The following is a 15,705-nucleotide window of genomic DNA, read 5'->3' on the forward strand; positions in this document are numbered from 1 at the left end:
AGAAAGACTCCCAGTTTTCCTTGACCACAGGCTGTATTTGTACATTCCTAGAATGTGATTCAGTTACAAATGTTAATCCTACAGTCAAACATAACACATTTACCCTGAGTTTAAGGCTTTTTAGAAAATCCTTTCTTCATCTTCCTCAATTTAGAACCGAAAAGAAATAGTCATTATGTTCGTTCACTGGCTGCACAATGGAAGCTCGGAATACTGCCACCAATTTCTAGACATTTCCTTCTCTCTCATTTTCTGGTGAACATTTAGGCAAGGCACAAATCCTAAGCAGGCAGTATGAGCACAATCCAGTGACAAAAATATGTGCTTAGGTTTGTAAGCACAAGCAGACTTTCCAGGTGTGATCCTACACAAAGGAATTTAATGTGTATGGGATAGGAAAAGGTAGGGTTGCACTGTCTGAACAGCACACAGGTATGTTTGTAAGCCTCACAAAAATATTACTCACTGTCAATTCATCTCTCAGGGCTGGGGAAAGACTAATTCACAGCCCTGCCTCTCCACCTCAAACAGCCGATCAGCAATGTCAAAGCTGACCATCTGTTCAGTGGGGGAAATTCTTATGCACAGATTCATGAAGTCCTCTGCTACACATGAGGATTGATTTTTTTTCTGAGACAAACATCTCCAAATTCTAAATTCTAGTGCTAAACAAAGATTTAAAATACTTCTGTATCTCTTAAAACACTTAATACTAATATACAGATTATTAATGTGGCAATATCACACATAGAGATGTGTCAGTCCTGTAACATGTTATTACAACAACTGGAAATTAAAAGAAATATACTATGAAAGCATATCCTATTAAATGCTATGAAGAACATAATTCTCTCCTTCTTTTGGAGTGAATGTTGATATACTGTAAACCACCATTTGCATCCTCATTTCTTATTGTGGGTGCAAATGGTGGTTTAGAGCTAGGCTCTTATAAGTTGAAATGTTAGCAATCATTAGAAGGGAATAAGTATTAAGAGAAAGAAAATATTGTTTTTACCACTTTGCTGCTCTTGCACTCAAGCAAATTGTTCAAAATGTAAAATTTCATTATAAGTTCTTTCAAGGATTCATACAAATACTACATACTAACTACAATGATAACAACAAGCATAAACTGATGGGACATCAATGTTATGCTTCTTGCGGAACTGAGTTATTTACATGACTTTAGCATGAAAGTAATCTGGTCCTTGTAAACATTTCCTGTCAGATGAAAGACAGTAATTGTTCTACAATGAGGACAGAATATATCTTTGATGTAGTACAAATGGTGAAAGACAAAAATTAGTAGTGAAAGGCCAACTGACAAATTGAAGACACTTTCTGTGGAGCAGAAAGGTCTACAAATGAAAAATCTATTGCTGAGAAGGAAAATTATTTCTGCAGGGGCAATCTTCAAGGGCGCCTTTTCTCTGAAGAAGTTGATTCCTCAAGTGTCAAGGATTAGATGAAGCCTTCTGTTTCTTTTTGACAGGTGAAGTGATGGAAGTAATACTGGGATCTGCTGAATCGTTCCCTTACTTTCCTCTACATCAAATCCTTCCAGAAAGGCAACTCTCTTTGCTGCAGTGATGGTCAAAAAGTTGAGCAACATCATGAGAAAGGAAAACAGACATCAATGGCTTTCTTAAAGCGATTATAGTTATCTTTGCTCCAGCCAAGGATTGGTCTTAGAAGAAAGAACAGATAAGCCTGCTGCAGTGCTTGGGCACAGAATTCCTTGGAAGAACATTGTGTAGGCAGTTCTGGAAGACGACTGTTCTGAAAGAAGATTGCATGTAGGGGGTGGGAGTTAAACCCAATCACAGTGAATTGCTCCTCCTTGCCATCCTGAGAATGTATTTAGAACCTCAGGAAACAAAACTGTAATGTTGGTCTTCTTGAGTCTTTCTAACCTGGATATTTCTAATTTATAGAGTGGCCATGTTCTCTGGACACAATGAGACTGGACAGAACTGAAACCAGGCATGTTTGTAAAGAAAGACAGAACTCTACATGGCCATCAGACCACAATCAACATTATGTCATGTTGCTTTCAAATGTTCATTTAGCTAAGAGGAAGAGTTCAGCCTGAGAATGTATGAGCCAGCTGTTCCTTGTCATGTGGAGGGTGATCAAGATAAATCAGAAGCCATTCCCATAAAATATATTGATACCTAAACTTAATATCATAAATTTACGAAGACTGACTAACTATAAAGTATTTTTCTACCCATTTCTAACTTACTTGTCAGAAATGAATAGATGCAGAGTGGAACTGAACACCTTTTTCTTTGGGGGAAGATGTAGAGGGGAGGGACAAACAAGTTAGGAGTCAATCAGATTAAAAAGATTAAAAAAATCCTTAGATCAATATGATATCATGAAATATATGATACTTTGGCTCAAAGATTTTGGCCACTAAACAATTAACAATTTTTTTTGAAATTAGATTACTTATTCTTGACATTTGGCCATTTGTGACATTCTCCACAAAAGATATCTTCATACTGATTGAAACAAACGTGGGAAGTTATTTTATTATGAGTCAGACCATGAGCCCATCCAGTTCAGTATGATCTACATTGACAAAGATTTCTACATTGATGTCAGAATGCTAGAGTCTTGATATCAGTACTGCTGCAACACTTCTAACTGAAATGTATTTCCTTTAGGCTAGGATGGGTTGTAAAGGTGAGCCACTGAAAAGTTATACATGGTCAAACAATACAATATCATCAGAGATTCTAGTAATTATAGTTCATATGAAAGTGGGGCAATATCGGAGTCAATGTTAAAGTTGACTATCAGATGGTATCAGATTCCTGCATACCAAAAACTACAAATATCAGGATGATCTACAGGTGAAGGCAATGGCTTAATATGGTGCTCCTTTTTTTCTTTATGGGTCCTATGGGGTCAGTAGTTGATGGAACCAAAAATAGAAGCCATTTCTGAGCAATACTACAATTCATGTCATTAAGGAACAGTGAATACTATAGTTAGAAGCAAAACTCCAACTGAGCAGAAGAATCAAGTCTAATGCATTCTTCATAGCACTGAAAGAAAGACCTACACTAAACATATGGAGTTCTTAGGACTTGCCACATCTAACTCTATACATTTGTCAAAGAAAGCTGCTAGCACGTTTTCCCATAAGAATGCCCAGAATCTAAATAATCTATTGTGGTAGATTTGTCTAGAAAGCTGCAAGTAATGCAAATAAAATACACTTACTGCATCTCACTAAGACAAACAATTCACTTCTAGGACTTTTTCTCCACATAATGTGATACTTTAAATAGGCATCTGCTAATGTGATACGTTCACAGAAATCTGATGGGGAACGACAGAATAACACAAAACCTTATAGCAATGCCTATCCACACTAAAGTTAGAAAAGTAAATAGAAGCACTCTATAAAAGAAGGTTAAACATAGAAGCATTAATCTAATTGTAGAAAAACACTACAGTGATTACTTCTGCCAAATCTGTGTTACAAGTCATATCCTCAACAGAAAAAGCTCAGTTAATATTGTAATGTCTTTTAGAAATTTTAATTTCAGTTTTGAATAAACAAAACTTGAGTAAACAAAACTGTATAGACAATAAAAAGAAAACAATAAACTACGTAATATGGGCTGGATCTAGATTTGCCATTGCTGAGCTTGTTGACCGAAAGGTCGCAGGTTCGAATCCGGGGAGCAGTGTGAGATTCTGCTGTCAGCTCAGCTTCTGACAACCTAGCAGTTCGAAAACATGCAAACGTGAGTAGAACAATAGGTATCGCTCCGGCAGGAAGGTACATCGCTCCATGCAGTCATGCTGGCCACATGACCTTGAAGGTGTCTACGGACAATGCCGGCTCTTCAGCTTAGAAATGGAGATCAGTACCAACCCCCAGAGTCGGACACGACTGGACTTAATGTCAGGGGAAAACCTTTACCTTTACCTAAGCCATTACGAAATGGACTGAAATGCTGTAAAGATTCTGCTGGAAGAAGAGATTATGGTTTGTCATTTTTCTTTCTCAATTACATTCTTAACAATGCAAGAATCCTTAAACCATCTAAAGTGGCCTTTCTGGAGACACAGTTTTATGCAGGAGAATGATATATGAAAAATATGGCTCCACGCCCTTTACACCCTCTCCTTGATAAAAAAAATGGTTTGCCATGAAACAAGATATTATATTACACCCAAACCATGTCCAATAAAGCAAGCATACACATTTGTGTTTGCTTCATGGCATCGCATTCCAGTATGTGGTGTAGCAAATGCTTCCTGGTTCAATAATTAATCCATTAAGCTTCATTAATAGCAGCTTACAGAGCACTGAATGCTTCTTATTTCAAAATCCTTCCCTGAATCCAAATTGTGTCACCTACCCCTTTTTTACACTTCTTGTAAATTCAAATTACCTATGCAATTTTAAAGAAAACCTTAAACTCATTGAGCTTTTCATTCTGTAATGATCACTAATTTTGGCTTATTCCTTTGGGATCAAACTTTGTCCAATTTCAGGCATAATCCTAGTTCTTGATTTGATTGGAAAAAAATCATAAGATCAAGTCCAGAAGCTTTGCTTTTTAAAAAAATCACTACTGATTTTTTTGAGTGTTCTGTGTTTTCTAGTCCAGAATTGGCTTCTAGTATAATAATTTCTAGTCCATCATCTTCAAGAAACTCTTTTAATGTTGGATTGGGGAAAGTGTTGCATGTGACCTCTCCCCAGTGTCACTTGTGAAAACCTTTGTATTTTGTGTTGTATTTTTTATTTTTTTTATTGGAAAGCATGTTTTAAGTGTTCTAACTTTATTAACAATGCTTTTAATAACATTGTTTACTTTTTTAACTTTTGAAAAAGTTTTTGCTTGATTTTTTAAAATTACGGTAAGCTATCTTGAATCCCATCTTGGGAGAAAGGTGGGGTACAGATTCAATAAAATAAAGAGATAATAAAGAAGTATGTGTTGTTCGAAGCGCCCCAAGATACTCCTCAATCCTCCAAACATTTCAGGTGATTTTCAGCCAAAACTAGGTCTGAAACTACAAAACGTTTTGCTCCTGCCATCCCCAAACCCACTCCAACAACCCTTTCCAACCCAGTCAAATATTAAATCTGAAGAGACATAATATATTTTCAGGTTCAGCACAACACAGCAGTGTGGTATGCCAGGAACATAAGAACACAGTTGCTCGCAAACCACACTATTCTGTTCTGTTCTAGGTAAGTTTGGATTCAGCCCCATACTCTAAATCAAAATGCAAATTAATGAAAATAGACCTTAAAATTTGGCATTTTAACATTGCAGACATAGCTATCTAGCAAAATTTCTGCACTCTTGTCATATCTTACATTTCTACAATACCAGCAGTCACATACTGTTTTAAAGTATTTCTCCCTCCCTTTTAACACTACAGTCGTGCCATCTGTTAACGAACTTTCATTTTAAAATCTTGAGGAAATGGAAACTAATTATCTCTCAATGTTATCCAATTTATCAAAACAAATTAGTCCCTGCTCTTCCAACGTGTGCCTTGGACGGATGGAAATATGGCCAGAACTAGTTACCAAGACCCTTCAATCCAATACGAAGATGAAAATGTGGCACCCACCCACAAGTTCAACTTAAAACAAATACCTCTTTTTGTCAATCAAGAGTCAGTGGGCGTATAGCACATGCTCTAGCCCACCAGTCTCACTCTTACTGATTTTATCTGATTCTCAAAAAATATTCTCTACACTAATACTGACTATGGAAAACTAAATAATATATTGACAAAATGATCTTTCTATATATTTCTTGTCTAGTTTAGTAATTGCATATAAATAATTTTAAAATATGCAGTGTTCACTTTCCATATATAACTTCTTCAGAAAAAAATGTGACTGAAAGGAAATGAAAAAACTGAAGAAAACATTTTATTCAAATTTCAAATAATTAATGAATCAATACTGTGTCTCTCACACTATACCAAACTGTTAATGTTATGCACTTTCTTTTGAATTTGAAATGTGAACTTCTTTGTATAAGAATTCCAATTTTGTGAAAATTCTTAGCTTATAGCTTATACCAACCATATAAACTCACAAGGTGTCTTCATAATAATATCAGCAGCACTTACTCATCATACTTGATATGATATATCATATCTTCATCATTGTCCATATAATCCGAATAAGACGTAGAAGGTGCATTGTCCAAATTATTTGTATTTTCTCTAGAGTGCTCTTGGCTTAAGTTTCCATTAGTCCTTTTGTAATTACTGCCACTTTTTCCTTGTGCTTTTCCATTTTTATGTCCTTTTGGTACTCGAGTTACATTTTCTATATGGGCTTCAAACCAGGATCCTATCGTCTCATCTCGAGCATCCACGAGTTCATTTATCTAAAAATAAATACAATATTTAGAGAATGTTATACTGACAAAGTAAATGACATGATGATGCAATTATAAATTAACCATATTCCAAGTTACAATACAATTGCATTAATTTAACAGCAAGAAGGTCCTTTCCATCTTCACATTCTGAAAATTACACAGAATCATGTGTTTGTCAGAAAATTATTTTAAAATAAAAAAGTTTAGAAAACGATATTTACTGTAGAAAGAACGTCTTATATATATATCACTCTTCTCTCTTTCAAAATACTGTCCACCGTAATCAACAATCTCATGAATATGAACAATCTGGCCTTTCCTGGGTATCACTTCTTACACAATAAATGCAACTAGTGATTTGTTGTATAGAACCCAATGTCTTTTCCCTTCTGCAGAGTGGAAATTTCATCTTCCTAGTATTCGGAAAGCAACATATTTGCCACTGGGAGATAAGATAGGCTACAGCCGTTCAACGGTTTGGATGGAGGGCTGTAGTCACAAGGGATCACTGGGCACTCCTACGCTCTGAGGATGCAATAAAAACATGTCTCCCTTCATGCCAATGTTGTAATTCTTTAACAGTGCAGATTATATGTGGGAAAGCAAGCATTGTATAGCAGTTGAACGTTGAACTGGGATTCTAGAGAGCAGGGTTTGAACCTCGCCTACCCAAGGAAACCCACTGGGTGATCTAGGGCTAGTTACATTCTCTCACCCACAGAGGAAGGCCAGGGCAAATCGCTTCTGAACAATCCTTGCCAAAGAAATGTCATGACAGGTTTATATGTGAGGGCTATAAATACGGCTCTTTATCTTCTATGTTCTTCATAAAACACACTGCTTTCCATTTATAAAAAAATATGCAACAGACAGACTTGCAAAGGCCGATTTAAGACACCTGCAGTAAGTATCTATACAACTTTCCAAACAACTAGAATGGCGGGTTAGTTTATATCTTTTAGTTCACAAATGACTTCCACATGTATGAGGAAGAATTTAATTTTTTAATGACCTATTATTCAATAGACTGATGTACAAACATGTCCTTGGGGGGGGGGGGGTGTCTGATCAACCATTATATCTGTTATTGACAAGGCATGTTTCTTTTTAAATGTATATTATCTTAAGCTAACCTAAAAGCTTTCTTAAAAAATCTAGCATACACCTCTCTATTGTTGGACTGATTTTGTGTCGGGGCTACTCTGGATAGATAAATGGTTCTACCTTGCATAAAGAATTGGACTACAGAGCATTTCATTTTCCTTTCTTTTTGCATGGATAAGATTGGTTATAATATGAATCTGACAACAATAAGGGAATTAGCAACACGTAGTGTCAAGGTACCTGCTTCTTGTGGATTCCTAATACCCAGGCTAAATGCTGCAAATAAGACAGAACTGGTTGCAACTTCAGCAGACCAGCACAATCCATTTATATAATCCACCACTGTATAAGTCATCTGAAATCACCAAGTCTGTTTCTTACGTTCTGGCAGACTATCCTGGACCACTGTTTTTCAGGTAAAAAAAGAAGTGAATTGTCTGTTATGAAAACTTCCAGAAATATAGGTTGGTTTTTTAAAAAATATTTTTAAATTTATAATAATAATAATTTATAACACGTGTCTTTTTCTCCCACCCCCAGAACTTTCATTCTATATGTTCATCTTTTTCTTCTGAGCTTTGCTACTGCTGTTCTACTGCCGCTTTCATTAGCTTTATTATGGTAGGAACAGAGGAACATGTAGAAGGTTGAGTCAGATGAATGCTCTCAAAGGTTAAATCTAGCCCGCAAGCAACCTGTCAGAACTTAAGGGAGTAGATCACAAAACTCAAGTTAAAGAAGCAAATGCCAATATTTTGGCATAAGAAGACTCGGAGTTATGACCTTAGGTGAGTTATCAAACTGGACTTATAAGCCTTGGTAATAGGCTTCTAAGAAATGAACCATTAACAATGCCTGAATTCCAGCTGCAGCAGTATGTAGTTCAGTATCAGCAAATTTCTATGGTAACTGAATATTAAATGAGACACGTGAAAAGGCTTCTACATTTTCAGCCAAATCGAACCAACATGCAGACTCACTTGAAAAACAGTCTCCAAAATCATGTAAGAAACCTGTGTCTGAATGCTTTCAAAACAAAACAAAAATCATACAGCATAATTTGTAATCATAATATAGAAGAAAGCAAAGCAGCTTTCACTTCACCTCTGATTACAGTGATGAAATCCAAGAAAGAAAAATTCTAAATATATAATATTCAAGGTCTGTTAAGGATTTAAAGACATGTGCTACACCAATACAATCTAGTACTAAAATAAGAAAGCATTAATGACAAACATCTTAATCTAATCCAATCAAACAGTTCCCAGTTTCAGTTACCTTTATAAATTTACAATTAGCACATCTTAATATAATAGTAAAGTTTTCTACTTTAAAACAGAACAAGAAAAATAATAGAAAAATAATGCTATGGTTGACATTAGGTTTATCCATTTTACCAATGAAAATAGAAGGCCACATGAAAATTTGTTATTCCAGTATAAGTAATATTATGACAATTCAGAAATATTTGACTTCTAATCATATTGCATTCTAATTAAATATGCTGCTTTTAATATTACAGTAAAACCCTTATTTCCTCAAATATTTCATTACATCTTTTGTTCTAATCTAAAAAGAGGTAAAATGAGTGACATCATTTCTTTTACAGCTTCACCAAAAAATCTAGGGAGAAATGAAGAGAGCTATTGAGATGAGAACAGCCAATCCTCTCAATGTAAAATATGTGAGAAACAGAATTCTGAGTTGAAAGCTGCCTTGGTGAACAGTTTTGAAAGGACAAAGCCTAGTGACAGTATTTATTGTTTTTTAATGTTATAAAGGTAGTATAAATCTATCAACTAAGGTACTCCTTGTCTGAATATCCTCAACTTCATTCTGCATTTTACGTTGTCATTCATCCTTTACTCGCAATGCTTGTGATCCTTTCAATAATTTTTTTCTAAAAATTCTAAATCTTTCAACTTTTCCCCACAAACAATCTAACTTGATAATCGATTTTACTTGATTTCTTCAAATTTTCTATTTAATCAAGAAAGAAATTGTTGAAAAAATGTGAGTTTTGGTTTACTGTGTAAACTCATCTAATCCTATATATAAATCCTTCTATTAATCTGCCTTGTCTTCCTGCCATTTATAAATCAAAGCTGGATATCACACACCTTTTAGGAAAACATTTTAAGAAATTGCATCATATACACGCTATCCCCAAGTTTTGAACAAGAAGAAGATGAAAAAAAGCCTTTTTACTTGATGCTTCTCTGAAACTAAGCCAGAAGATTTCAAAGATATTAAGAGTTCAGATTTGTTTAAACCGACCACTTGCCACTACAGTATAGAACTTTCACTCCAAAATACATTCCTTATATCAAACTCATATGTATACATTTGTCTTCATGGTGCTCATGGGGGTAATTTTATGTATGTAATTATACCAAATTAGCTGATTACACAGGAGCCCCCGGTGGCGCAGTGGGTTAAACCCCTGTGCCAGCAGGACTGAAGACCGATAGCTCGCAGGTTCGAATCCGGGGGAGGCGGATGAGCTCCCTCTATCAGCTCCAGCTCCTCATGCGGGGACATGAGAGAAGCCTCCCACAAGGATGATAAAAACATCAAAATCATCCGGGTGTCCCCTGGGCAACGTCCTTGCAGATGGCCAGTTCTCTCACACCAAAAGCAACTTGCAGTTTCTCAAGTCACTCCTGACACGACAAAAAAAAAGCTGATTACACAAATTACACTAAATCAGCAAGATCATGAACAAAATACAAATACCTTGTATCGTCCAATGCCAGGATCAATAAGAAATGAACGAGCTGATGTAGATGGCAGATTAGATGATCCACTATTTGTTCCTTGGTTGACTTTGTTCTTACAGTTCGAAACATTGCAGGGACTAGGTTTTCCATCTTTATTAGTCAATGAAATAGGAGCATCCGATTCTGAGCGTATCAAAAGCTGAACGATGTCATTCAGTCCAACATTATAATCAAATAAGGTATGTCCATCTTCAAGCTATTAAAAATAAAATCCAATAGAACAGAAATCAGTAAATGTTATTTCAAAAAAACTGTATTTTTATATAAAAATTATACCAATATATCACTAAAAGATCTTCAAATGTGCTAATTTACTGTAGACAGAAAATTGCATCATGACCAGTTCATACCAATCACAAATCACCAATACAACCTATAATATTAATTTGCTTTTAAAAACAGGCTTTGAAGTGGCTGAAGAGATATTCAGATATTCTAATATTTCATTATTTGCTATGAATCTTTCCATCTCTGAACAAATGGATGAGATACAATACAAGCTAAGGTAATAATAGTTGTCCATTATATATTAATCTATGGCCAACAGAGTTGTCAATACTTATGATGCAAATTTCAGATTTGGAAGCATAATATGTTTAGAATATTTAAAAGCTTTTAACATTTAACACTTTCAATTTTCTAAACTTAAAAATAAAAATCTTTTTCAGAGAATTCAGGAGGGATTATCCAAAAAATAAATGAAATAAAAAAGCTTCATAGCTTTCCATCAGTGGGAGCACTCTATGGTCAGAGTTTTACAAATGGAAAATTCAAATAAAAGCCACAGGTTGGCATTCAAGCATTCATATTTTTATGTTTTGTGTTGTTGTCTTCTCACCACCAGATGTGTCAAAAATTTAATGGAATTGAATGAGATACTTCTAACTGCTTGATCTAGCGTCACATTTCACTTGTATAAAGGACAAATAATAGACCGTTTCAGAACAGCCTCAGACTTATGGAATATTTGTATCTCAACTGAAGCTGTTGGGTGCTTTTGCATGGAATGCCACCCTTCCCCAACTCAGCCTGCTCACTCTGAAGCACTGATCTAGGCCAAGCATGATTTTGAGTATAATCTGTATAAATGTGCATGCGCCTGCCTATCGTTGATCTATTAGAAATATACATGTAACTGATGTCAAGTTAGAATCATTTTGTTTTGTTTCTCTTTGCTTAATATTAAATAGATGTGTGTACAATTGTTTCATTCCACCATTAAAACAATCCCCTTCCAGTTTGGGACTTACATTGGTAGTGATACAAAGGAAGGTAAAACTCCAGTCTGGTTTGTAAATGCCTTGCCTTATGTCAGTTGGGGATCGGTCTTTTCCATAGCCTATACAACTTGTAAATACAGACACTCTTCCCTCCACATCACTCACTTTCTTCATGCCTACTTTAAACATAATTTCTTATAATACAGATTTGAGTTAATCTGTTCAATGACAGAAAGGAAAACAGGGAGAAAAAGTGTAGCATGACATCTGCAAATATTTTATTTTATCATGAGCTTTTATTGATTTCAATCTCCATTTTCAGTACATCTGAAGAAGTGAAATCTACAGGAGTTCATGCTAAAACAATTCATTCACTTTTAAAGGTGCAGCCAGATTTCTTCTCCTCCCACCTTCTAACAGAGACAGATAAACCTGTAAATAATAGTGGATGTCCTTGGGAGACCTAACTTATCACCAATGCTCACTTGTATTTTGTTCAGACCCCCTTTCAATCTTTGTCCATGCAACAGTATTGAGTAAAGCTATTTACGGATACAGTAAAAACTTGCACCTTGTTTCAACATATGAACCTCCTAAAGTCAATCAATCAAAGCAGAGAATAGAGGACGAGGATTGGGCAGTGGGAGCTCTGCAGAGTCCAGAACTGGGGATTTTTCCCTTTTCAGGCATACCAATGTTGTTTTTTCCGCATTGAGCAGTGAATCAGTTGTAAATACATGCAAGTAGCAAACCAGCAGCAGTGTTGATATTTATATGCAATTAAATCTTCATTATTTTAAGGAGTGTGGTTACTCACATGTATGCCAAGCACTCCTCATCCCCAGTTCACTGAATTCAAGGTCCAAATGCATTCTGCCTTCTATAAGAGCATAGACTTGCACTTGCACTGCAGCAGCCTAACGTTAGACATGTTTACTATGAAGCATTTCCTGCAAGAACTGAATGGAGACTGCTTCTAGACAGACATGTGCATATGATTACAGTGCTCTCCTCTATCTTTCCACTTGAACACTCTTCTTTCATGTGGTCCCTCTTCCTTCTTTGCCATCCCTCCTACATTCTGGAAACCGTGACTAGTTTCCAATGAAACTGTTGCTAAAATGGAGATCCTAGAGGGAACTGGATAATTGCTCCACCCAATTCAGGGAAGAGGGTTCTGAGAAAAATTTAAAAAATAGCATTAGTACATCTCCACAATTTTTCTGAGGGGAAGGGTATTACATGACTTGGTCTTCATATTCTTTTCCCTCAAACGCCACAGGACCCTAACATGGTTGACTCTTAAAGCTGAACCGTTTTCCTCAGAGAAACGAAAATTAAAGAAAGATAAAATCATACGAGCTCTTCAACTTCCTACGACAACAAGGCTAATAATGTCATGCCCTCACTATAGAGGATTCTTCTTCAGAAGAGGGCTCAGAACCTGTACAAGCTGCTTAACTAATCCAAATTCCCTGAGCTCATGAGGAAGGCCTCCTCCATCTCTGAAGTCAAGAAAGAACAGTGGATAAAGCTGATCACAGAGGTCGACATGGGCAGGAGCAGTCAGAAGGCATGGAGGCTGCTAAGATGGTTGAGCAATGAGCCCTCACAAACTAATACCCAGGCCAACATAAAAGTAGATCAGATAGCACACCAGCTCTTGAAGAATGCGACACCCAACCTTGCCAAGTAGGAAAGAAACCAATAGCCAGACAACCAGAGATTGAGAACGACAACCTTCATGAACCCTTTACATCTACTGAATTGGACATGGCTCTCAATAAATGTAAAAATGGCAAAGCAGCTGGCCTGGATGATCTACGGATAGAACAAATCAAGAACTTTGGTCCCAAAGCAAGGCACTGGCTGCTGGAGCTGATGAACAACTGCACTGTATCCTGTCAGATCCCCAAAATCTGGAGGAAAGCAAGAGTCATAGCCATCTTGAAGTCAGGCAAAGACCGTAATGATCCAAAAAGCTATAGACCAATCTCCCTGTTGTGCCACCTCTACAAAGTTCTGGAGAGACTTATTTTGCATAGAATTATGGAAAAAATAGACCCATGTCAGATCCCACAGCAAGCTGGCTTCAGGAAAGGCAAAAGCTGCACATCGCAAGTGCCGAACCTCACTCAGCACATACAAAATAGCTTTGAAAGGCAGCAGATCACTGGAGCTGACTTCATAGACCTGTCAGCAGTTTATGAAACTGTAAACCACTGCCTCCTCCTGAGAAAAATGTATAATATCACAAAGGACTACCATCTCACCAGCCTCATAGGAAACCTGCTACAAAACAGGGCCAGAGAAGCAGATGGCGGAAATGGAAGAACGGCCTGCCTCAGGGGAGCGTGCTTGCTCCATCAATGTTCAACATTTACACAAACGACCAGCCACTGCCAGAAGACACTACCAGACGTTTATCTATGCTGATAATCGTGCCATTACTGCTCAAGCAGGGAGCTTTGAGATGGTTGAACAGAAGCTCTCCGAAGCTCTAGGTGCTCTTACCGCTTACTACAGGGAAAACCAGCTGATCCCTAATCCATCTAAACCACAGACATATGCTTTACACCTTAAGAACAGACAAGTAAAGACCTGGCATTCCGGAGGACAGTAAAGACCTGGCTGTTTGAACAGGCATTCGACTAAGCAGTGTGATTGATTGACTGACTATCGGAACACAGAATATCAGATAACGAGTTTGGATTCTGATTTCATTGATGAGACCTGATGGATTTGTTATATTGATGTAGTGATATATTGATATTGATGTTTAATGATTTGTGATGCTATTGCTTTTAAATGCTTAATGATTTTGTATTGTGTATACCTAAATTGTTGTAAACCGCTCTGAGTCGCCTAAGGGCTGAGAAGAACGGTATACAAATAAAGTAAATAAATAAATAATAAATAATAATAAGCATCCCGAGCTCTGAGGATTACCCGGGAAGGAATCCCACTGGAGCATTGCAGCGAACCCAAATACCTGGGAGTTACCCTGGACCATTCTCTGACCTACAAGAAGCCCTGCCTGAATATCAAGCAAAAAGTGGGTGCTAGAAACAATATCATACGAAAGCTGGCTGGCACAACCTGGAGATCACAACCAGACACTGTGAAGACATCTGCCCTTGCGCTATGCTACTCTGCTGCTGAGTATGCATGCCCAGTGTGGAACACATCTCACCACGCTAAAACAGTGGATGTGGCTCTTAATGAGAAATACCACATTATCACGGGGTGTCTGCGCCCTACACCACTGGAGAAATTACACTGTCTAGTCGGTATTGCACCACCTGACATCCGCCGGGAAGTAGCAGCCAATAGTGAAAGGACCAAGGCAGAGACATCTCCAGTTCATCCCTTGTTGGGGTACTAGCCAGCACGTCAACGACTTAAATAAAGAAATAGTTTTCCAAGATCTACAGAGACCCCAGCAAGCGAGAGTCCAAAAGTGGCAGGCTCAAATCCAGAATCTCAATCAATGTCTGATACCAAATGAGAGACTCCCCCCTGGGCACACAGAAAACTGGGCGACTTGGAAGGTGCTGAACAGACTGCACTCTGGCACCATGAGATGCAGAGCCAACCTCAAGAAATGGGACTACAAAGTGGAATCCATGACATGCGTGTGTGGAGAAGAGCAAACCACTGACCACCTGCTGCAATGCAACCTGAGCCCTGCTACATGCACAATAGAGGACCTTCTTGCGGCAACACCAGAGGCACTCCAAGTGACCAGCTACTGGTCAAAGAACATTTAATCAATGACCAAGCTTGCAAACTTTGTGTTTTGTCTGTTTGTTTGTTTTGTTAAAAATGTAATACAACTGTCTGGTTGCTCCTGACATGATAAATAAATAAATAAATAAATATGAGGAAGGCCAAAATTCAGACAGTTTCCAACTGCAAAGACTCATGTCAGGATCTCCTTGTGAGAAACATTTCACTAGGAAGATCCTAATGCACTGCGGCTGAATTCTATATAGATTATTTTGATTATCTGTAACTTCTGCTTAAAATATCTTGGCAAGGAAGGGATCTGGAACAATGACATTATACTAATGAAGATCATGCAATATGTTATTGTACTTACCTAGTCAACTATTTTGATGCAAACTCTGTACATGATTTCTTATTAACTTGGACTATGCTTCTTATTCTTTGATTACCTAGGATTGTTTCTCACTTATCTTCTTGCCTCCTCCTTGT

General features: G+C 37.1%; 1 protein-coding gene across 1 annotated transcript in view; it reads right to left on the reverse strand.

Moving 5' to 3' along the window:
- UHRF2 (ubiquitin like with PHD and ring finger domains 2) overlaps positions 1–15,705 on the reverse strand; it is a 61,748-nt gene that overhangs the window by 36,206 nt on the left and 9,837 nt on the right. Inside the window, exons 2-3 of the mRNA XM_060762299.2 lie at positions 10,224–10,463; positions 6,127–6,389 (exon numbers count right to left, since the gene is read on the reverse strand). Coding sequence (XP_060618282.2) covers positions 6,127–6,389; positions 10,224–10,463 — 503 coding nt within the window. The remainder of the gene's footprint in view (positions 1–6,126; positions 6,390–10,223; positions 10,464–15,705) is intronic.

This window comes from Anolis sagrei, chromosome 2, assembly GCF_037176765.1.
Source record: "Anolis sagrei isolate rAnoSag1 chromosome 2, rAnoSag1.mat, whole genome shotgun sequence".
Taxonomy (NCBI): Eukaryota; Metazoa; Chordata; class Lepidosauria; order Squamata; family Dactyloidae; genus Anolis; species Anolis sagrei.